General features: G+C 34.1%; 1 protein-coding gene across 6 annotated transcripts in view; it reads left to right on the forward strand.

Moving 5' to 3' along the window:
• The window catches only part of WDR17 (WD repeat domain 17), a 119,263-nt gene that overhangs the window by 39,898 nt on the left and 54,626 nt on the right, over positions 1 to 24,739 (forward strand). For all 6 annotated transcript variants that reach the window (XM_063664296.1, XM_054485370.1, XM_054485371.1 and 3 more), the window contains 4 exons: positions 8,096 to 8,224; positions 12,307 to 12,490; positions 16,550 to 16,780; positions 21,778 to 22,029. In XM_063664296.1, the coding sequence (XP_063520366.1) occupies positions 8,096 to 8,224; positions 12,307 to 12,490; positions 16,550 to 16,780; positions 21,778 to 22,029 (796 nt within the window). The remainder of the gene's footprint in view (positions 1 to 8,095; positions 8,225 to 12,306; positions 12,491 to 16,549; positions 16,781 to 21,777; positions 22,030 to 24,739) is intronic.

Consider the following 24,739-nt stretch of genomic DNA (forward strand, 5'->3'; position numbering starts at 1 on the left):
CTGATGAAAGATCTACTAGACAAAGACTTTAAAACAACTGTCTTGGGATGCTTAAACACTAAAGGAGGATATGGAAAAAGTCAAGAAAACTATGTATGAACAAAATGGAAATAATAGAGAGAAAACCAAAAAAAGAATTTTGTAGGGCTGAAAAATATAATAACTTAAGTAAAATAGAAGAATTCAAAGACATATTTAAGAAGAAAATATTAGCAAATATGAAGATAAGACAATAGAAAATATTGAATCTGAGGAACAGAAAGAGATTGAAGAGAAGTAAGCAAAACCGAAGGGACATAAGGGACACTATGAAGCCCACCAATATGCACTCATGTGGGAGTACCAGAGGAGAAGAGAGAGAGATGGAAGAGAAGAAAGAATATTTGAAGAAATAATGGCAGAAAACTCCTCAAATTTGATGAAAAACATGAAGTAAATTTCCAGAAGTTTCAGCAAACTCCAAGAATTTGAACTGAAATAGACCTACATGGAGATACATCATAATCAAATCTTGAAAAACAGAGTGAATCTTGAAATCAGTAAGAAAGAAGTGATTAACACATACGTACAGAGATCCTCAATAGTATAAATAACAGATTTCTGATATGAAACTTTGGAGACTGGAAGGAAATGGGCCAATATATTTAAAGTGCTAAAAGAAAAAAAATGTCAACCAAGTATCCTTTATCCTGCAAAACTGTCTTTCAGAAGTGAGGGTGAAATTAATACATTTCCCAGTAAATAAAAACTGAGGGAGTTCATTATCTTTAAATCTGCTTTGGAAGAAATGCTCAAGGAAGTTCTGCAGGGTGAAACGAAATGAACTAGACAGTAACTCAAAGCCACATGAAAAAATAAAGAACTCAATAAAGGTAAATACACGGACAATTGAAAGTGCCAGTATTTGGAAACAATGCTATTGTTTGTTTTCATCGTCATTTAAGATAATAAAATATTTTAAAAATTCTTAGTATACAAGTAGTATTATTGTAACTTTGGTTGGTGATTCCACATTTTGTTTTCTCTTAATTTAAAAAACTAATGTATTTAAAATAATTAATTAGTTTGTGTTTCAGGCCACACAATATCTAAAGATGTAATTTGTTGACATCCACAACTTAAAGATGTGGGGTTGGAGTTTTAAAGGAGCTGAGGTTCTGTATGTAATTGAAGCTAATTTGGAATAAATTTAAATTAGAGTGTTGTAACTTTAGCATGTTAAGTTTAATCCCCACGGTAGCCACAAAGAAAATAGCTATAGGACATACACAGAAGAAAATGAGAAAGGAATTCAAAGTTTCACCACAAAAATTAAACACAAAAGACAAAAGTGTTGCAGGAAATGAGGACAAAAAAGCTATGAAGTATATTAGAAATGAATAGCAAAATGACAGAAGTAAGTCCTTTATCAGGAATTATTGTAAATGTAAATGGATATTAAGTTCTTCAAACAAAAGAGATTGGCAGAATTGATTTAAAAAAAGATCCATCTATATGCTGTCTACAGTTGATTCACTTGAGATCCAAAGACACAAATAGATTGAAAGTAAAAGGATGAAAAAATTTTTTTCCATGCACAGAGTAGCAAAAAGAAAGCAGGCATGCCTATGTTAATATTAGACGAAATTGATTTTTAGTCGAAAAAGTTCAGAAAAGCCAAAGAAGGACACCATATATTAATAAAGTTTCAATGCAGCAAAATATAACAATTATAATCATTTATATACCTAAAAAACACCATCAAAATCTATGAATCAAAAACTAACTGAATTGAAGGGATAGATAGTTCTACAATACTAGTTAGATAATTCAGTACCCCATTCTCAATAATGAATACATCAGACAGAAAATAAGTAAGGAAACTGAGGACTCAAACAATATATTAATCCAATTAGATCTAACAGACATATACAGAACACCCTACTCAGTAACTGCATACACATTCTTCTCAAATGCACATGGGAGGTTTTCTAGGATAGACAGTATGTTTGGCCAAGTATTAAGCCTCAATAGATTTTAAAAAGTAGTTATCATACATTATGTCTTCTCTGAACACTGTGGGATAAAGTTAGAAATCAATAACAGAAAGAAAACTGAAAAATTCACAAATTTGTGGAACTTAACACACTCTCAAACAACCAATGGATGAAAGAAGAAATCTCAAGGGAAAGTAGAAAACTCTTAGAGATGAATGAAAACAAAAGCACAACATACCAAAACTTATGGGATGCAGTGGAATCAATGCCAGGGGGCAAATTTGTAGCTATAAATGCTTTCATTAAAGCATTTATAAGATCTCAAATTAGCAACCTATTTTTACAACTTAAGGAACTAACAAATGAATAAACTAAACCCAAAACTAGAATGAAGGATATAATATCCAAGCAGAGATAAATGAAATAGAGAATAGAAAAAAAAATAGAGAAAAATATCAACGAAATTGTCATACCTGTAGCTGGATAGACTAAGAAAAAGAGAGAAGACTCAAATTATTAAAATCACCAATAAAAGTTGGAACATCTCTACAGATTATAAAGAAATTAAAAACATTATAAGATAGTAGTAGGAACAATTGTACACCAACTAATTCAATAACCTAGATGAAATGGGCAAATGCAACAATTTTAAAAAGCCATCCTAAAATTGATATAGAAACTCAAGAGACCCTGAATAACAAAACTGAAGGACTCGCACTTTCTGATTTCAAAACTTGTTACAATACTACAGTAATCAAAACAGTGTCATACCAGCATAAAGGCAGTTATATAGACCAATGGAATAGAAGAGAGACTTCAGAACTATCCTCTTACATATATGGCCAAATATCTTTTGACAAGAGTGGCAATACCATTCAATGCAGAAAGGCCAATCTTAACATATGGTGCTGGGAAAATGAAATATCCACATGCAAAAGAATGAAATTGGACTCTTACCTAACACCATATAAAAAAATTAAAATGGATCAAAGACACTAAATGTAAGACCAATATCTATAAAGCTTTTAGAAAAAAACAGAGGACAAAAGCTTCACAACATTGGATTTGACAGCAGTGTCTGGGATATAATAACAAAGGCACAGACATCAAAAGCAAAAAACTTGCAAATTGAATTTCATGAAAATTAAAAATTTTGTGCATCAAAAGAAAAACACTGGCCAGGCATGGTGGCTAACATCTGTGATCCCAGCACTTTGGAAGTCTGAGGCAGGATGATCACTTGAGGCCAGGAGTTCGAGACCAACCTGTGGAGCGTGGTGAGACTGTTTCAACAACAGAAAATAGCCAGGCATGATGGCGCATGCCTATAGGCCTAGCTACTTGGGAGTCTGAGACAGCAGGATCATGTGAGCCTAGGAGTTTGAGGTTGCAGTGAACTATGATCATGCCACTGCACTCCAGAAGGAAACCTGTCTGTAGAAAAAGAAAAAGAAGAAGAAGAAAACAAAAACCCTATCAACAGTAAAGTGGACAGCAACCCACAGAATGAAGAAAATATTTATAAATCACATATCTGGTATGGGATTAATACCGCAAATATAGGGAGAACTCCTAAAACTCAACAATTACAAAGAAACATGATTTACCTGATTGAAAAATGGACAAGATACTTAAATAGATGTTTCACCAAAGAAGTTATGGAAATGGCTAAGAAGCACATGAAAAGATGCTCAACATTATTAATCTTTAGGGAAATGCAAATCAAAAGAATAATAAGACACCATCTCACACCAATTAGAATGACTATTATCAAATAACAGAAAATAGCACGTGTTGGTGAGGATGTAGAGTTATCCAAACACTTGTACCCTGTTTGTTGTAATGTAAAATGGAATTGCTGCTGTGGAAAACAGTATGGTAGTTTTGCAAAAAAGTAAAAATAGGATTATTATTTGATCTAGTATCCCACTTCTGCATATAAACCCCCCAAAATTGAAAGCAGGGTGTGGAAGAGATATTTGTGCATCCATTTTCTTAGCAACAGTTTTTGTAATAGCTAAAACATGGAAGCAATCCAGGTGACAATTCACAGACACGTGGATAAGGAAATATGGCATATATGCACAATGGAATATTATTCAGCTTTAAATCAGAAGGAAATTCTGACATACACTGCAACATGGATGAAACTTAAGGACATTATGTATTAAGTCTTTTGCCCATTTTTGAATCAGATAAATCATGTTTCTTTGTCACTGTTGAGTTTTAGGAATTCTCCCTATATTTGGGATATTAATCCCTTATCAGATATGTGGTTTACAAATATTTTTTCCCATTCTTTGGGTACTATTGATAGTGTTTTTCCCTTCCTTCCTTCCTTCCTTTCTTTCCTTCCTTGCTTTCTTTCCTTCCTTCCTTTTTTTCCTTCCTTGCTTTCTTCACTTCCTTCCTTTTTTTCCTTCCTTCCTTCCTTTTTTCCTTCCTTTCTTCCTTTTTTCTTCCTTTTTCCCTTTCTTCCTTTTTTCCTTCCTTCCTTATTTTTTTCCCTTTTGTCCCTTCCTTCCTTCCCTCTTTCCTTCCTCCCTTCCATCCTTCTTCCCTTCCTCCTGCCCTCCCCCCTTGCCTCCCTCTCCCCTATCCCCCAAGACAGGGTCTCTCTCTATCACTCAGGCTGGAGTGCAGTGGCACGGTCATAGTTCACTGCAACCTCACACTCCTGGTTGTACATTATGAATGTATTTAATACCTTTGAATTGTACACTTAAAAATGGTTAAGAAGTTAGATTTTATGTTATGTGTATTTTACCACAATAAAAAAAGGAGAAAAAGAAAAGAAATGAGCTATCAAGCCATGAAAAGACATGAAGGCAAACTAAATGCATATTACTAACTGAAAGAAGGCAGTCTGTAAAGGCTACATATTGTACGGTTCCAACTATTTGACATTGTGGGAAGACAAAACTATGGAAACATTAAAAGATTAGTTGTTGCCAGGAATTGGGGAGGGGGAGGGATGAATAGGCAGAGCACAAAGGACTTTTTAGAGCAGTGTAGCTGTTCTTGCCCATACTGTAATGGTGGATACCTATCTTTACATGTTTGTCAAAACCTGTATGATGGAGAACATCAAGAATGAGCCCTAATGTAGACTGTGGATTTTGAGTGATAATGATGTGTCACATAGGCTCATCAGTTTTAACATATGCCATCCAGTGCTGAGTGTTAATAGTGGGGAAACTTGTTTTATGGGGTGGGGGAGGCTATGAGGGGTATATGGGAAATCTCTGTACTTATTGCTCAATTTTGCTGTTTTTCTAGGAATTATTAATTATTAAAAATGTGTAAAAAATTACCAGAAAGTGAAAATTTTAAAATGACTTTTATTTATTTATTTGAGACTTGCTGTGTCTCCCAGGCTAGAGTGCAGTGGCGTGATCACAGTTCACTGCAACATGCACCTCCCAGGCTCAAGCAATCTTCCCACCTCAGCTTCCCAAGTAGCTGGGGCTACAGGCACACACCACCACCCCTGGCTAATTTTTGTATTTTTGTAGAGATAGGGTCTCCCTATGTTGCCCAGACTCATCTTGAACTCCTGGGTTCAAGTGATCCACCCATCTTGGCCTCCCAAAGTGCTGGGATTACAGGCATGAGCCCCTGTGCTTGGCCAAATGACTTCATTTTAAATGTGTGTTTAAAGATTTTTCTTTAATTATGTTTCTTTTCCAAATATAAACTCAATATTTGGTTAAACAGAAATCAAAAGACATTTTTACTTAGATGCAAATGTTATAAATAGTAATTTAATAGATCTCCACATAATCTCCAAAAGTCAATGTAACTCACATTGTGTCTGAAATAATGTACGTTTTCAGCGAAAGATACTGTAACATTACTAAGTGTAAAAAAAAAGAAGTGTATATCTTTTTTATTTACACTGATGCTAATATTTGAGGAAATACAGGTGTCATTAGAGGAGGAGGAAAGTTTCTGAATACATAAAAGCACTCAAGATTGGTAGCCCTGTTTCTTTGTCATGCCAGTTTGTACTTCAAGTAATTTATTTACTCTTTTTCCTAAATCTATCACTAATTCTGCTCAGATAAGGGGATTTAATGAGATGAAGACAGAAAGAATTGGAGAAGAAGAGAAGAGGAGATGAGAAGAAAGTAGATCCTTTTCAGAAGTGGAAATATGAAATAGAAAAGATAAAATGAAGAATGTAGTTTTGTAAATAAATATGAGTTAGTGATCTATGGGAGAAAACGTAACCATTTAAAATTTACTAATTGCTGAGCATTGAAAGAATTGGATTAAGAGTTGGAAGTTTCAGAGTATACACTGAACAAGCATCTATAAGACTTGAGATGTAGATCAGATGTGTATAAATTTATGTGTGTAGGTTTTGTATGTGTGATATTTTTACATGTTGTGGTTTTGACATTAACATTATGCAAAGCTTTTGAGCAGCAAAAACTAAATATTGACTACCCAATGTATTAGTCACGTAAAACAAAATTTATTATAGCTCTCAGTTTTCTACTTAATTTTCTAAGCCAAAATATTTAAGATTATAATCACTACTTACATTTTTTCCTTATTTAAAAATCATGAAATTGACAATAGTGAAAAATTGAATTTGCCTAGTATGACTTTGTAGTAGTGTAAATGGAAGATAGTCTCTCATATTAGGAGCTCCTATCTTTATTTTTTATTTATTTATTTTTATTTTTTTTGAGACGGAGTCTCCCTCTGTTGCCCAGGCTGGAGTGCAGTGGCGCCATCTCGGCTCACTGCAAGCTCCGCCTCCCGGGTTCACGCCATTCTCCTGCCTCAGCCTCCTGAGTAGCTGGAACCACAGGCGCCCGCCACCACACCCGGCTAATTTTTTGTACTTTTAGTAGAGACGGGGTTTCACCGTGTTAGCCTCCTGACCTCGTGATCCGCCTGCCTCAGCCTCCCAAAGTGCTGGGATTACAGGCGTGAGCCACCGCGCCCAGCCTGTCTTTATTCTTAGACCAGTATTTTAGACCGTAATGGAAAGATAGCTAATAATGGCTTGGATTCTACCTTTAAACAGTATTTTTTGTCAATAATTTCTTTTTAAATGTGATTTATTAGATAACCACATAGTTTAATACTCTGCACAAATGTGTTTTTTGTCTTAGTATGATTTTGTTATGATGAGTTTTCATTATGATCATAGACTTACATCCTCACCGTTTACTGTCTGTTCTCCAGTATCTTAGAGGAATTTAGAGTTTACATATAGATTCATAGCATTTTTTTGATCTGAGAGGAATCTGATAGAAAATATAGTTCAGAAGCTGTATTTTAGACACAAGAAGTAGAGACGTAAGGTTTAATGCTTGACTCCAATTCACACACTATGTGTGGTGCAAAGCTTGGTCTAATTCCTTATTTCCTGAAGTCTCATCCCAGGCCTGCTTCTGCGGCACTACATTGTCTGCATCTCTGGGGTTGTCTCTTCCAACATCCTCTGTCCTGCCACATAGACAATTTTTATTCAGATGGTTTTCAGCTTCTTTCTGCCAGATCCTAACAGTGAACAGTATTGTTAACCTAGCTTGTATACCTGTCTTATGCACCTCAAATAGATTTTGTGAGGATGAAGAGTCGATGTAAAAACTGAAGTTCTATGACACAGGTCACAACCCTTCCATTATTGGCCCATAGTGTTTTAAATTTAAATGTGATGCCTTGAATGAATTGCCAGTATTGAAAAATGGATACATTTCACATAAAAATCTGGGTATTTCCATTTTTCTAGGAAGTTCCATAAATCTTGCAACATGGGATGGCCTTCTTCAGTGATACTATTAAGACAGCATGTGCAATTTCTATTTCACTAGAGTTCCTGTCACTGTGTATGTGTTTCCCAGTCCTTGGCCAAATGTCAGCTGTCGTTCCTTCATTATCGTATTTCCTGCTTTCCTCATTTAAATTAGTTGCCTTGATGTCTGCAGACATTTAGGGAGTTCAACTGCTGTTCTCTGAAAATAAAAGTCAAAATTAATAGTACTAGTAAAATGTTTTTCAGGGCATACAGGTAAGGGTTGGGGAAGACAGATGTAAAACAATGAGGAAGTTTGTCAATAATGGAAATCACTGACATTTCTTCCAATTTGTTTCTCAAGGCAAACATGTCCCAGGTAAGGCAAGTGGGATTGCTGGCTGCTGGATGTCAGCCATGGAACAAGGATGTATGTGCTGCCAGTGGAGACAGGTTTGCATATTGTGCGACCCTGGCTATCTATATTTATCAGGTAAAATAATAATTCTTTTCCATTTTTAATTATATCAGGTAAAACTAATATTTGATTAATACATATTTTAAGTCCTTGTTACATGAAAAGCATAATGCTATAATTTCATTTATATTTATATTTTTAAAGTTTTGTGATTTATACCATATGTTTTAAAAGTTAAACCTTTAGAAAACACTTACATTATTAAATTATTAGTAAATTTGATATAAGAAAACTCTTTTTTAAGTTGAAGAATGTGGGTAGTCCATTAGAGATCATTATAGTAAAATTAGGACAGACATATATTGTGAGATATTATTGGGAGAAAAACTTGTATAACTATTTTTTTCATGTCCTAGCTCCATTCAGATATCCCTTATCAGTTCACAATTTATAGAGCCAAAAACCGCCTGGATTTCTTCATATAGAAGTGCCATAAGCATGTTAAAATCAAAGTCCAGTTATTCTCCTTAAATTCAAAGTCAGTATCTCAGTGTCACCAGCTAACCATGCATCTAAACCAGAAATGTGATAGTTATCTTTGACTCCCTCTTCCACTCACATCCCGTGCCCTTGGTAGCCAAGAGTGATTCTAATATGTTCCTCATATCTTTCTCACCTAAACTATTATAATAATCTCTTAATAGTCTCTACTTTTAGTTTGGCTCCCACTAATTTATTGTTCAGTGTGATCAGTTATCTGTAATGCAAATCTAAATTTTAAAGCTTTCAGTTGCTACTCATTCCCTAATAGTAACATGTAAACTTCATAGAATGGCATTCAAATGCTTTTGTGATTTTCCTGCCTCTCTCTTACTCTGTGTTCCAGACATACCAAAACCAATTACATTTTTCTAAGACATCTCAGTCTTTCTTATCTTGCCTTCGCTTACACTAATTTTTCAGTTTGCTTACATTGCTTGTCTAGAGAACACTTTCTCATCTTTCGAGTCTCAGCTCCTGTATGAACTCTTTTCCATATTCTATTTCCCCTCTTTCTTAGCAGTAAAGGACCTCATAAAACGGACTGCTCTCTACATGCTTTCATTTATTAGGAGTCTTTCCCATCTATTAATTCTCAAATTTTTGCACACTTTCTGGCACTTAGAAGACATTCATTAAATGTCTTAAATGAATGAATCAAGGAAAGAATCTTGAAACTCCAACTTATTTCAGTTAAGACTATCTTGTTTTATTCTAGAGTAAAAATTCTTTTCATTACTACATATTAGTACATTACTAATTGCATTCTGCTTTATTCAAAATTTAAGAAATATAGCATTAATGTATAAAACAATCCATTTTCCACAATATAGAGTAAGATTTTATGTAGTCCATTTCTTAAGACCGTAGAAATATCTAGCAACCAAAATGTAACTTCAATATAACTCACACTTCTTCATTTTCACCCCCTTCATACACAACGCAGCAGCAAGATTTCTAAATGCCTCTTTTTTTCTCCCATCTACCTCCTTTACACTCTTTATATACTCCCAAGCTTGTCACTCCCAAATCCCTCCTACATAATTTCTCTCCTAATCCTAAGTCCCTATCTTGTCTTTTATTTCCTCTTAAAGAACAGACAGTTATCAAGCAAGTCAAACTATTCTTCTGAGGTAAGGATGGTAAAGAAACTCAGTGGATGAAACCGTAACTTCATTTTTTCAAGTTTCTATGTCTTAAATTTTGTGATGACATTTTATGATGAATATTTAAAAATACTGAGGTAAAATTAGTAATATAAACAATGTACATGAAAGTTGTCATGTCATTAAGGACTGAAACAAACTAAATATTATCCTAATTTAGAAGCTGATGCAAATAAACTTAGGGGACAGTTCATTACAATGTCCACTATAAAACCTTGTTTCAAAGTATGCCAATAGAAAATTACATAATTAAATGGTGACATTAATATGAAATTTATGTTAATAAGTATTGTTTTAAATATTATCATCTCAATTAAAGTGCTTTGAAAATTATGCTACATAAATGTAACATGATACAATTATTTTCAGAGGAAATATTTATTAAATAACACTTAGTGCCAATGCATAGTCAAAGTCTGATAATCGGTCACACTCTGGATAATGACACTCTTGTATTATATTTTTCTGAATGATTAAATGATAATGGGAAATGGTATTAGAATTTTTCTTTAACTGTTGTTTTGTAATGCACTAATATGTTAATGTGCCCTAAAAGTAGAGTAATTTATGGTCAATCTCAATGTAATAGTACAGTTCAATATTACTGAATTGTAAGTATCATAGGAATGCATTAGTAGATTAATTCCTGCAAATAGTTCAGTGTTCTCTAGTGTGCTTACAGTTACTATGTAGATAATTTGTATGGTAATGTCAGTGAAGATATGCAACATAGCTTCTTCACTCATTTACTATATTAATAGATTCTTCTACTGAATTTCTAAATAATGTAGGTTTTTTTCTTTTGGATACATTAGATACACTCACTGTATCTACCATAGGTGACTTAAATTGCTGAATAATTTAAAACTTAAAAACCTATTTATTCCTAAATGTATAGAAAACACAATTATGTATTTAAATAAGTCAACTTAAAATTGCTATTGCTGCAGTGCTAATCAAATTAAAACTTCATTGGTTTTGGCTTATCTTTACTAATGTTTTAATCCAAAGTTGTCCAAGAATAGCTGAAGTTATAGAAAGAGAGAGAAATATAGAAGAAAAAGCCTTAGAAAATACTTATGTGATTAGTCAAAAAGTTTACGTACAATGTTCACTGCAGCATTATCTGCGATGGCAAAAATTAAGTTACTTAAGTGTTAAACAGATCTTAAGTGTTTATTCTTTCAATATTAACTGAATCTCTTCAATTGGCCAAGCCTTACTCTGTACCAGGATCGCAACTATGAACAAACAGGCAGAGTCTTCTTGTGGAACTTATATTCTTGTAAGGTGTAAGGAAAGGTGATAAGATAAATAAGTAAACAAATAGGTAAAATTTTCAGAAAGAAGTGTGCTCTACAGAGGCTGAAAGAACAGGTATAATAAGATAGAGTCATGGGATAGGTTCTGGGGAGAGTTATGAATTAAGATAGCATGGTCAGAAAACATCTCTCAGAAGAGGTGCATTTAAACTCAGACCTCGGTAGGAGAATGAATAACCATGAGCAAATCAGTGGATAGAGTATTTAGAAGCCAAGGAAGCAGCAAGCAGAAGGCCATCAAGTGGAGGTCATTGGCTGTAATGGAGAAACAAGAAGTTCAGAGTGAACAGGGAGGAACATGATTTCAAATTACTTTGGCAAGATAGCAGAGATTTGATCGTGTAGAGATTTGAAGGCTGTTTATCAGTTAGGATTTTATTGCAAGCATAGAGCTTTAAAAAGTTTGATGTAATAAATATTTAATATCATAATGATTTTTAAAACTTAGAATAGCGCTGTGAAAGGCTCATTATATGCTAAAGGGGAAGAAACTACAACAAAAGGACATAAACAACATATTCGAAAACATGCTAAAAATGATAGAGATTAGTTCACTAATTAATGGAGGCACACTTACAAAAGAAATAGGAAAAATTAGGCTGTTTGTTTTTTCTATTTACATATAAAAACACAATATAATGTCCCATCCAAAAAGACAATAAAATAAAAAGAGTGAATGACATCATTGCTCTGGAAGCTTTGGACATCTTAATAGTGTAATAATGAGCAGTTGGTGTATTTAACCCAAATTTTCTTGATTCAAGTATAAGTGAAAAATTGCAGAAAAAAAATTCCAAAACCAAGGGTTTTTCTTCTCATAAATAGATATAGCTATGGAAAATATAATAAAGTTCTAAATTATTATGCATATTTAAATGTGAAACATTTATTTTTACTTATTTTTAAAATGGATATGTTTTTATTCTCTGTTTTTAATTTTTTTTTTTAGCTGGTTCAATATTCTTGAATACACTTGAATGTAGACCAAGGCTTGAAATATGTTCATATCTTTATTATTAGGTGAAATAATTTTCATGTATGTAGCTTTAGTTTTGTGTAATGTGACTATTAACAGTGTATTATCTTAAAAAGGAGCACTAAAATATTTTATTTATATATTTTGTTTTAGTTGGATCACCGTTATAATGAATTCAAACTTCACGCAATTATGTCTGAACATAAAAAAACAATCACAGCAATTTCTTGGTGTCCACATAATCCTGATCTGTTTGCAAGTGGCAGTACTGATAATTTAGTGATCATTTGGAATGTTGCAGAACAAAAAGTCATTGCTAAACTCGACAGTACAAAAGGTATAATTACAACTGGGATTTATTTTATGGAATAAAATATTTTTATTTCAACAAGCACTATCAATATTATTAGTTCAGGTTTTAAAACGGTGTTTTCAAACTTCCTAATGGTAATCTGTATAAGAAATAAATTTCACATAATGACTCGTGTCCATAGGTACAAAACTGAAACAAAATTTCATGAAATAATTATACTTAGAACGTATGATCGACTAAAATCGTAGCCAATACCAAATAATTTTATTAATGTTTAAATATAATGTAAGAATTTCCAAAATAAATATAAAAATAATAATCAGAAAGATTTTCTTATTGAGACAAGTAACAAGCCTTGGCTGTTCATTACTCTAGTCCAACCTCTAAATTACAAAGAAAGTATTATGCATATATTTGATGCATTGTTGAGCTGGTTTCATGCCTTTGTTTTTAATTTGGTCGAGGTAGAACATCCTCATTCACACAAATTGGACTTTATGAATTGGAATAATAGCATTATACTCTTTCTACTTAGAATTGGGAACTCGCATTTAATCTTATCCCATCATAATGGTAAAGTTAAGTAATAATTATCCTGTGTTCAGTGTCACAGTAATTAACTCTCTTTTTGAGCACCATATTTAGCTTGATTGATTATGGTTTTGAAAGCTACTGCTAGATATGTTTTTCAATTCAGCTTCTTCTCTAAAAATAATTGTTATAAATTTGAGATATAAAACTGGACATGACAATCTCACTAACCTTATTTTGTTCAAATTTATTTGTAATATTCTAAGGCAAAAATACTGGGAATTTATGGGCAATTATCTTTAAATTTTGTTTCCATAATAATAGTAAAATAATATCTTTTGTAACTTTTAGACATATTCGATATTTTTAGTATATTGGTTTGTCTTTTCAAATTTAGGTCATTAAGAATGCTTCAAATATCAGTGTAATACATAAATTTTATTACTCAACTGTTAAAGATATTTGTCAAATGAAGTTAATTTTCAACTAGAAATATATGGATCTCATTCCCAAGTTTATGTACCCTGTTTTTTATTTTTACTTAGAACAACCAATGTATTAGACAGTGAGTAATGTTTGCTCCAATCTCTGAACAAAATACTGTAAAAAGTCAGCTATTCGGTGAGCTTCCATTAATGTAACTAGCAATTTTTCTTAAGGCTTTCCATGAGAAAAAAACAAATTACTTTTGGCACAATGCTTTGTGATATATAAATTGTGATTGATAGCCTCAATTAAGACTTTTCGTATCTCCCCATGTTTTCTGGTCATATCTGTTTGTCCACCAATCACAAATTCTACAGGTTACTCCATTACTGTTTATATTGATTGATAATGCATTTCCAAGTACTTTAAATCCAGGTTTGTGTGAGATTAATTTTAAATAACACAACAAATTTTTCTTGAAATTCTTTCCATATTTTATGTGCCATAAACTAAAATGTTGCATGATATTATTGTTCTCATAAAGATGTAACACAAAGTCAACGTTAGGTTATAACTGCATATAATAAACATAAATTCTAAATGTTTTGCAAAAGTAATGATTAATTTTATTATCACCTAGTGTATCCATGGATTTATCATCAAACACTATATACATCACATCCATTCATGGGGGAAGATTTTATTTATTCATCAGCTATATGCACCATAGTTTCTTTTGTCACTGGATGTACAATTAAATAATACTTTCTAATTAACAGTCCCAGAATGATTAGATAATTGTGGAAAACTTTTGGCAAATTTTTCATGTTTTTCCTTTCTTTGAAAATTTTCAGATATCAGTATCTCCCTTATCCAAATATCTTCTTAATTTGAAGATTGAAAGCTTTGCTATTTTATTTGCAAAAAAAATTATGACTAGTTTTGGTGATTTCCATCTTAAGTAACACCTTTGAAATGTTTTAGGCTTATTTTTCTTTTTTTTTTTTTAATAGATTTTATTTTTTAGAGCACTTTCAGGTTCACAGCAAAATTGAGCAGAAGGTACAGATATTTCCCTTATAACCCTGCCCCCAGACAGGCATAGCTTCCCGTCATTAGTGATATTTCCCATTTTTCTTTTCAGAATCCAGCTTAAGCAAAGTAGAAATTTGCATTAAGTGAACTTTTTTTTCAACTTCCAAATACAGTTGTTGAATTTGATCTTGCCTCTGTATTTTTACTTCTTCTTCCTTTTGTTTCTAATAATCTAACAATCCATTTAAATGAAAATGCATATTAGTTTTTCCAAATGTAAAATGTAAAAATTGTCACCAACTTGAAAATGTCACACTTTATGTAACAGTGGATAATAATACTACCTACCTATCTCAGAATAGTGTTGGGAGAATTAAATTGCAGCACTCATTGGAAGTGCTTGTACATAAGTCACTATAAAAGTGTTTTCTATTATTATTATATGACACTGTTTCTGGTCCTTTCACTTTCCTTGCTGTCTTTCTCTAAATATATAGTCAGAGAACCAGTATTCTATTGTCTTTCCTCTACTGTGTTGTGGTGGTTTGATCCATAGATCAAAGAGAGTACCTCATCTCTTTTTTGGGTAAATTCTACTTCTGTTAATGTATCCTAAAACCACATCAACAATTTTATTGGCCTTTTTCATGTATACATTCATTCATTCAGCAAATATTTATGGAGTCCTCATTATGGGTCAGGCCCTGAAGTAGGCATTAGGCTTTGTTTTTGCCTCTTGGAGCACATAGACTATTGACACAAACTGAACTTACTGTCAGTCAGGAAATTTCAACTCTGTGTCTTTGTTCATATCATTTTCTCTTCCTGGGAAATACTGCTCATTCCATGTATTTAAACTCTACCCCTCCTTCTAGGTGTAATTCAAATCTAATTTCTTTCCAGGACAGTAGCACAGTGGTTTCTAAACCTTTCTGCATATCAAAATCATTTGACGAAGCTTGTTAAAAATAAATTCCTGTGAAACCTCGTCTCTACTAAAAACACACACAAAAAAATTAACCGGGCGTGGTGGCGGGCACCTGTAGTCCCAGCTACTCGGGAGGCTGAGGCAGGAGAATGGCATGAACCCAGGAGGCGGAGCTTGCAGTGAGCCGAGATTGCATCACTGCACTCCAGTCTGGGTGACAAAGCAAGACTCTGTCTCAAAAAATAAATAAATAAAATAAAATAAAATAAATAAATAAATAAATTCCTTGGCTCAAACTCCACATGATCTGATATGTTATATTCCATTTCATGATTTTGATGCAGCCAACTAATATATCAGTGTTGGAAGATGCACAATCTCTCTCTCATAAATTTCTCATAATACTTATTTTATATATGATTTATTTGATCACAGTAGCAGGTATATTAACAATTAACTTTTATATTCCATCTTATTGATTAAAAGGTACCTTTACATAAATGATTATATTTCCTTGACTTTCATGTGAAATAAGTGGTCAGCTATTTTTATTGTTATCTCCATTTTATAGATGAGGAAACAGAAATTTAGAGAAATAAAATGACTTGTTTATCTGAGGCAAGGCTTAGATTTGAATCTAAATTCCTGATAAGACGTAGATTATAACATTAAGTCCATTGTTTTTACATCCTTATAGTAGCATTCATCTTTTTATTCACTAATCCCTGTCTCCCTAACACACATTTCAAATTCTCTAAAGCAGGAATCTTATCCCACACTACCTTGTATACCTAGAATGCCTAGAGGTCTTATATACAAATATACAGTAAGAATTTATTACTCTAATCTTTAATATATAGTCTACTAAAATAAAAAAATCTATAAATGTATTTGACTATATGAAGCAAATGATCATGTAAGTAGTATTTAAACCTAACTAGATACATTTTCTTTCATCATGGACTTTCCCTGCCTATGTTCCCTGCAATCTTTGGGATTTCTTTATAAATCCAATTCCCAAATAAGAAAGTAGTGTATCTTAAAAATAATAAATATGCTCTTGTATTTTAATTTGTTTTAGAAATGTAAACAGGGCAAGTAATATTTAATGGTATAATCTTATGCTATATCTCTATTATGTATCCGTATTTAATGTATTCCAGGGATCCCTGCCTCTCTTAGTTGGTGCTGGAATGCAGAGGATGTGGTGGCTTTTGTTTCCCACAGAGGCCCGCTGTTCATTTGGACCATCTTAGGACCAGATAGTGGAGTGACTGTACACAAAGACGCTCATAGCTTCTTGTCTGATATCTGTATGTTCAGATGGCATACACACAAAAAGGGGAAAGTTGTGTTTGGTCATATTGATGGAAGTCTATCAATTTTTCATCCAGGTAAGAATTTAATTAGCAAGGTATCTTAAATAGTATATTTTTCTTATATATAATTTTGTACTTGCTTGATCTTTCCAGTGACTGGTCCCCATTGTGAATAAAACCAAAAGTGACAAAATTTCAATTTTGATAATATTATTGTTAAAATGTTATCCAGTATTGTACTGAGTCTAAATATTCATTTGAAGTAATATATATATATGTATATATATAAATACATTCAACACAGCTGTTAATATTTTACTTGGAATTAACCTAAATCAGTCATTTTTCCCTTATTTGTATTTTTAATCAATTCTTTATTTCTGTACATTTACTAAAAAACAACCCGAGTGAACAAGGACATACAGCTAGAGGATGTGATGGTTTACTAATACTAAATATTTCCCCATCTGCTTGTAAAAATACCATTCTGATGCCACAGCTCCTTGGCAAAGGCTTTGAAACTGGCATAAAAGAAAAATGATAACCCTTTGAACCCCTAGTAGTTAATTGATTTGGCTGAATGAAAGGGTCTGAGAAATTAATGTTCACTTACAAAAGTATGATTAAAAAATCAAAAATTACCTGAATTGCTTGCTTTCCCCTCAAAAATAAGTATTTTTAACATTTGGGAAACATACTTTTAGCCATCTAGTATCTCTGTTGATGTATGTGACTTCTGGCTGGCTAGATGGATGAACGAAAGTGCTTTCTCAGGAACACGATAACTACTTTCACAAAACAAATTACATTTAATTTATCTGAAATTAATAGAAAAAAGAAATTGAAATTGAACAAATGAAATTGAAAATTTAAACAAATCTTTCTTCAGGAAATAATGTTTCTAAAGTTAAAAAGGATTGTGTAAAACTTTGAAACATTGGGGCCATTATATTCTAAATACATTTTAAATAGGATCTATTATTTACCTTTCAAAGAAAGATAAAAATAAATGTTCATATACTTCTTCCCCAGCTTCTCTCTCAGCTCTTTGTACACGTCCTCTGTTGTTCTTTCTGGTTGTACCAGGTTTACGTGTGGACAGTTTCATTGATTTGTCAAAGATTAGTATGAGGAGGGATCAATGATTGGTGCTTCTTCTGGATTTGTTGTACCAAGTACCTGCACTGCAACTTACCTGTTCCATCCTTGCGTTGGAAGCAGATCCTGTTTTATAGTTGGTCATTAAGGCTCATAGTTAGGCAATATAATTCATAGCTTTCTTTGTTTTGGTCTGGTGAATACCACTTCTTTCTCTGTAACCTTTGTCTCTGGCAGTCTTCCTTAGTCTCAGGAATGCAATGTATAATAAATATGGCTGTATGCTGTGTGGTTCCTCCTCTTACCTCTCTGGGTTATGTAACCAAATCTCACTAGTGATATTCCTCCACTTCTTCCCTGGCCTGCACCCAAAGATTTCATCAGGATTGTGACACTTTCTTTTCAAGCTAGATCTGAAGAAGATATGAGGAGTGTGTTTTTATTTTATTCTAAATTGCACTCTAGATATTTTTTATATTTTATGATGTGTCATTTTTACCCTTTCCTTTATCATTGACTAAGGTTGTCTTTTTTCTTGCTTTATTATTATTAGGCATCTTTGAAAGTTTCAAGCCATAAGACATTGAGACTTTTTATTGTGTATCTAAAACATAAAACATTGAGACAGTGCATGCTTATTTTGACATAGAACAGAAAAGAAAAAAGGCTACCTTTGTTTTCTCTCTCTTAGGTTTAGAGGATAGAATGTTTAATATTTGAACAGTCTGAGACATGTGCCTTCCAGAAGAGACCATTGTTTTTCAATAACCCAATCTTCCAGTTGTTAAACCAAGTGAAACCATCTATACCCAAGTCAGCATGTGTTATTTTTCTGTTCCACCCATGTATTAGTTTACTAGCGCTGATGTAAGAAAACTATCACAAACAGGATAGCTTAGAACAACATAAATTTTATTATCTCACAATTCTTGAGGGCAGAAGTATAAAATAAGGTGTCAAGAGGGCCATGCTCCCCCTGAAGGCCGTAAGGAAGGATCTGTTCCAGGCCTGTCCCCTGGCTTCCTGTTCCTTGGCTTGTGGCAGTATAACTGCAGTCTTCACGTGGCATGTGGCATCCCTGCTGTGTGCATGCATGTCTCTGTGACAAAATTTTCCCTTTTATAAAGACATAGTCATATTGGACTAGGCTGTACCCTAAGGGCCTCATCTTAGTTTGATCATCTGCGAAGGCCCTAATTCCAAATAAGATCACATTTGGAGGTACTGGGGCTTAGGACTTTAACGGCTTTTTTGAGGGAGCACAGTTCAACCCAAAACAACCCAATACAGACTTGTTAACCTCATTTATTCTGTAGGATTTATTTATCAATTAATATGCACAAAACATTATAAAAGGTACAGTCCTGATAGGTATTTTCCTTTTGCATATACATGAGCGAATGGATCATGAAGGAATCACTACCTTTTAATTCCAACACTACATTCTGGATTGTGAGTTAGAAACTGTTAGCATTAATACCAGTATAGCTAGGCTTCTTACTTTTCATGAGTTGTTAACCTTATCTTCTTGATGACTGACTGGCACCACAGATGGTTCTATCCGTATGTTACAACATAGGATTTCTGTCCTCCAGGTTTTTGCAGGAACCTATGACCTCAATATCTCTGTTGTTTAGTCCTTCTCAGAAGAAAAAGTAAATATTCATGAGAACTGGCCACAATAATGTAGTTCATCATTTTAAATCAGTAATTTTTGAACTGTGCTTTGTATGTCTGTATACTTATGTGTGTGTATTGAGGGTAGGAGGGCTTCATAGATGATCCAGCTGAGCTTTAAGCCTTCTTCTCCATTTCAGCCTGAAAAAAAAAAAAAAGCCATGTTATCATGTATTATTTACTGGATTTTCTTGTAAACATTCTCATATGAACAGAAGATTCCAGGGCAAAAAAATTGGAAAACTGCTTTAGCTATCTCAAATTGTATTCTCAGGCCAAGTTCATCGGAGAAACTTTTTAAAAATCTTTATTATAATCATGTTTAAATTGAATTGATTTTGGTATTACTCCATGAATGTGCCTTAATAAAATTTGCCTTGTTTTATTTTAGGAATATTGTTGATGACACTGTCTCTATATAACTATTACTTTGTGGAAAAAACAGACTCAGTTTCTCCTACTATACTCTCACAACACAGTTCTGATACTAGATGTGTGAGAGGCTTCTCCACACATTAAGCAAGCAGTCACCTCTACAGTAGACACTCGTTGAGTGTCCTCCAATTCAATTCCGACACTACCTGGAGATAGTCACAACACACACACTGAGGGATCAGTCCCCATGACTATCCTCTCTTCTGATGACAGTTGTAAACCCCAGCTTATTTTGCCTGTGCTTCTGAATGACTGGCTATAAATCGAGGTTCCCATGGCCCCCTCCTTGGATTTGATTAGTTTGCTAGAGTAGCTCACAAAACTCAGGGAAACACTTTCTTACCTTATTATAAAGAATATTACAAGGATACAAATGAAAAGATGAAAGGGATAAGGCATATGGGAAAGGACATGGGGCTTCCGTGCTGTCTCCAGCCATGCCGCCCTCCAGGAGGCTCCATGTGCTCAGCTCTCTGGAAACTCCCAAATTCTGCTTCTTTTGGGTTTTTATAGAAGCTTTATTATATAGGCATATTGATTAAAACATTGGCCCTTGGCGATCAGCCTAACCTTCAGTCCCTTTTCCCTCCCTGGACATTGGGGGATGAGGCTGAAGGTCCCAACTCTCTAATCAAGCCTTGGTCTTTCCAGTGACCAGTCCCCATTGTGGAGCCACCTAGTGGCCACCAGCTACCTAATCAACTCATTAGCATACAAAAAGACACTAGAGATTCCAAGGATTTTAGGAGTTGTAATGCCAGGAAACAGGGATGAAAATCAAACATATATTTCACGATATCATAGTCTCCCTTTTAAAAACACACAGGAGACATTTATTTCTGGTCTCAATTCTGTAATTATGGGATTGCAGCAAGAGTTGTATTATCTTTCAATTGTGCTTTTTAAAAAAGAAACACACTTCCTTTATGATACTTAGGACTAATTGGTACTTTCTCTTAAGGCTGTAGTCTCTCTAACTAGATGCTTCACTGCCTCTCTTGAGAATGAGAGGACTTGCCCAGTGGAGTTCCCATGTGGTATCTCAGCAGAATTATTTTTTTTCCATATTTCCAGTTGTGTACATAAATTACAAAGAACAAGAAGTTTGTTTGATGATCCTTTGCTCTATTTAATTAGTCTTGTTAACTCCCTATCTTTCTGGCTTCCCTATTGTACTGTTGGTTGGGTGGGAATTATAATTACGGCAAATGACAAGATGAATGAGAAAGGAATAACAGTAAATATTAAGATGCTGTTTAAAATGTGCACCACTATTCTAAACATTTTAATCAAATTCATTTAATCGTTTTTAAAACTCTGTGAGATAAGTATTGTTATATTCTCCATTATTAAAAAAAGAAAAAAGCCACAAAACTGAGGCACAGGGAGATTAAGTATCTTGTCTGAGGAAGCAAAGCTAGTAAGAAGCAGAACTAGGATTGGAACCAGGCAGTCAGCCAGCTCTAACATTTATCCTTTTAAATCACTATATGATATTCTTCCTTTCAATAAGCATTTTCCCTATTTCTATGCTGCTGTAACCCAGTGAAATTTGTAATTGTTGACAAGATCTGAGTATATTATTTATCTGTATATTTTCTTACCGCTTTTCGGTAACAAATGGGAGACACATTTAAGGCACTGGAAATTGCCAAAACAGAGTATTGAGCCTGACTTTCATCATTAGGACAAACAGATCTTTCTGCATTCATATGTCAGTTATGCCTTCTGCATATAAGCACCACATTTGTATTTTCGATACCCTCAGAGATAGATATTGTACAAGGAAAAAGTTAGCATCATCTAAATTATTGATCTTTTTTGCAAGTTTTTTGGAAATAATTATCTCTGTATTTTAATAGGTAATAAAAGTCAGAAACATGTTTTGAGACCTGAATCTCTTGAAGGGACAGATGAAGAGGATCCAGTTACGGCCTTGGAATGGGACCCACTATCTACTGATTATCTTCTAGTGGTTAATTTGCATTATGGAATTCGCCTGGTAGATTCTGAATCACTTTCTTGCATAACAACATTTAATCTTCCCAGTGCAGCAGCTTCTGTACAGTGCTTAGCCTGGGTTCCCAGTGCTCCTGGGATGTTTATAACTGGAGGTAAGCTAATCCCCATAACCCAGAGTTTTAAATATGTGTATATATTCTTTCATTGAATTTAGGAAATTGTCCTTTATAGGTTGATTTTGTGTAAAATGTATTAATAGCTCAATTATTATTTGTACTAGTAATTTGTACAAATAATTTGTACAAATTTTTTGTACAATAATTTGTACAAAAAACTCAATTTGTACTAGTAATTACACTAGTAAATTACTAGTGTACTTTTATTTATATTGTATGTCATTAATGATAAATAAAATGAAATGACAAATAAAAGTGAAAAATAAGGTCCACTCTGCCAGGTTTCTGGAAATACCTTGGAATATATTATATATGTGCACACATGTGAGCATGTCTGTGTATGTGCAAAAGACAAAGAGAGTTCCATCTCAGGCATAGTAGGATGACAGTGAAGGTACTGACCAGAAAAACAATTATCTGATAGGCGCTTTATTAGCCTCACTGTCTTAGTCTATTTTGTGTTGCTATAACTGAATACCACAGAATATTCTGCTATAACAGAATACCACAAGCTGAGTAATCTATAAACCATAAAAGGTTTATAGTTTATAGTAATCTAAACTATAAACTAGTTTAGATTAGTTTAAGGCTAATCTAAGGAGGCTGGGATGCCCAGGAGCATGGCACAGGCATCTGGTGAGGAACTTTGTGCTGCTGAAAGCAAGAGAGGACAAGAGCATGAAAGCGAGAGGAGACCTAGCTCACTTTTATAACAAAGCCACTCTCACAATAAATAACCCACTCCTACACTGTCTATATTAATCCATTCATAAGAGTAGAGCCTACATGACCTAACTGCCTCTGATTAGACCCTATCTCCTAACAATGTTGCATTGGGGATTAAGTTTATAACACAAGAATTTTGTGGGAGGCATTCCAACTATAGCACTCACTGATCCGTGGGTTGAACGAATACTCCTTCATGCTTTCCTAGTCAAGGGGTCATGAGAGAATTAGCAAAGCTAAGTAGTGATAGGGGATGGGAAGATGGGGGAATTGAGGAATAATTAGAAACTAAATGACTCTCTACTTTTACCATTTAATTGTGTTCAGAGAGAGAGACCTCTGAAAAAACAGAATATTTTCAGCTACTGTATAAATACTTCCCATATTTGCTTAGTGTAAAATAATAGGCAAAGACCATCCCCTCAAAATTTTAAAATAAATTATTTACTTCTTTAATACTTAACATAATAGTGACGCCACCCTGTATCTGTGGGTTCTGCATCCATGGATTGAACCAACTGTGAATGATAAATGTTAGGGGAAAAAAATTCCACAAAATTTCAAGAAGCAAAACCTGACTTTGCAGTGTGACAAGTACTACATTGAACCCATGTGAATAATGTGATGTGTAGGCTTTGGATTAGGTATAACAAGTGATATGGCTTGACTGTGTCTCCACCAAAAATCTCATCTTGAATTGTCATTGCCATGATCCCCAACTGTCAAGGCCGGACCCAGGTGGAGCTAATGGGATCATGGGGGCCACAGTTTACCTTATGCAGTTCTTGTGACAATGAGTGAGATCTCGCGAGATCTGATGGTTTTATAAGTGTCTGGCATTTCTCCTGTTTGCCCTCACTCCATTCCACTGCCCTGTGAAGAAGGTGCCTGCTTCTCCTTTGCCTTCCACCATGATTGTAAGTTTCCTGAGGCCTCCCCAGCCATGCAGAACTGAGTCAATTAAACCTCTTTTCTTTATAAATTACCCAGTCTTGAGTATTTCTTTATAGCAGTGTGAGAACAGACTAATACAATAATCTGGAAATGATTTAAAGTATACGAGGAAACATGCATAGGTTATATGCAAATAATATGCCACTTTATGTAAGAGACTTGAGCATTCATGGATTTTGTTATCCATGGGAGGTCCTGGAACCAATCTCCCATGGATAACAAGGGGCAACTGCCCATGGAAGTAGATGGATTTTTAATTTATATATCTTAATTGCCTTTAACTTTTCAGGATATAATTAATAATAGGCATGGAATTTTTTTTTGAGACAGTGTCTCGCTCCGTCACCCAGGCTGGAGTGCAATCTTGGCTCACTGCAACCTCCACTTCTGGGTTCAAGTGATTATCCTGCCTCAGCCTCCCGAGTAGTTGAGACTGCACTGTGGCGCATGCCACCATACTTGGCTAATTTTTCTATTTTTAGTAGAGACGGTGTTTTACCATGTTGGCCAGGCTGGTCTCAAACTCCTAACCTCAAGTGATCCACCCGCCTCAGCCTCCCAAAGTGCTGGGATTACAGGCATGAGCCATCATGCCCAGCCCAATAGGCATGGAAATTTTTATTGTATTTTATTACCATTACTGAAATATGCTTCACATATAAAATTCACCATTTTTAAAGCATGCAGTTCAGTGGTTTCTAGTATATTCACAAAGCTCTACAATTATTACTACTGTCTAACTAACATATCATTATTCCCCCAACAAACCCTGTACTCATCAGCAGTTACTCTCCATTGCTCCCTCCCTGCAGTCCCTGATACACACATGTGCAAACATAAACTGCTAATTACTTTCTATCTCTGTGGCCTTGCTTCTTCTGGACATTTCATATAAATGGAACCATTCAGTCTGTTGCCTTTTGTTTCTGGCTTCTTTCACTTAACATACAGTTTTCAAGGTTCATCCATGTTACAGCATGTATCAGTACTTCATTCCTTTTTATGG

Source organism: Pongo pygmaeus, chromosome 3 (assembly GCF_028885625.2).
Source record: "Pongo pygmaeus isolate AG05252 chromosome 3, NHGRI_mPonPyg2-v2.0_pri, whole genome shotgun sequence".
Taxonomy (NCBI): Eukaryota; Metazoa; Chordata; class Mammalia; order Primates; family Hominidae; genus Pongo; species Pongo pygmaeus.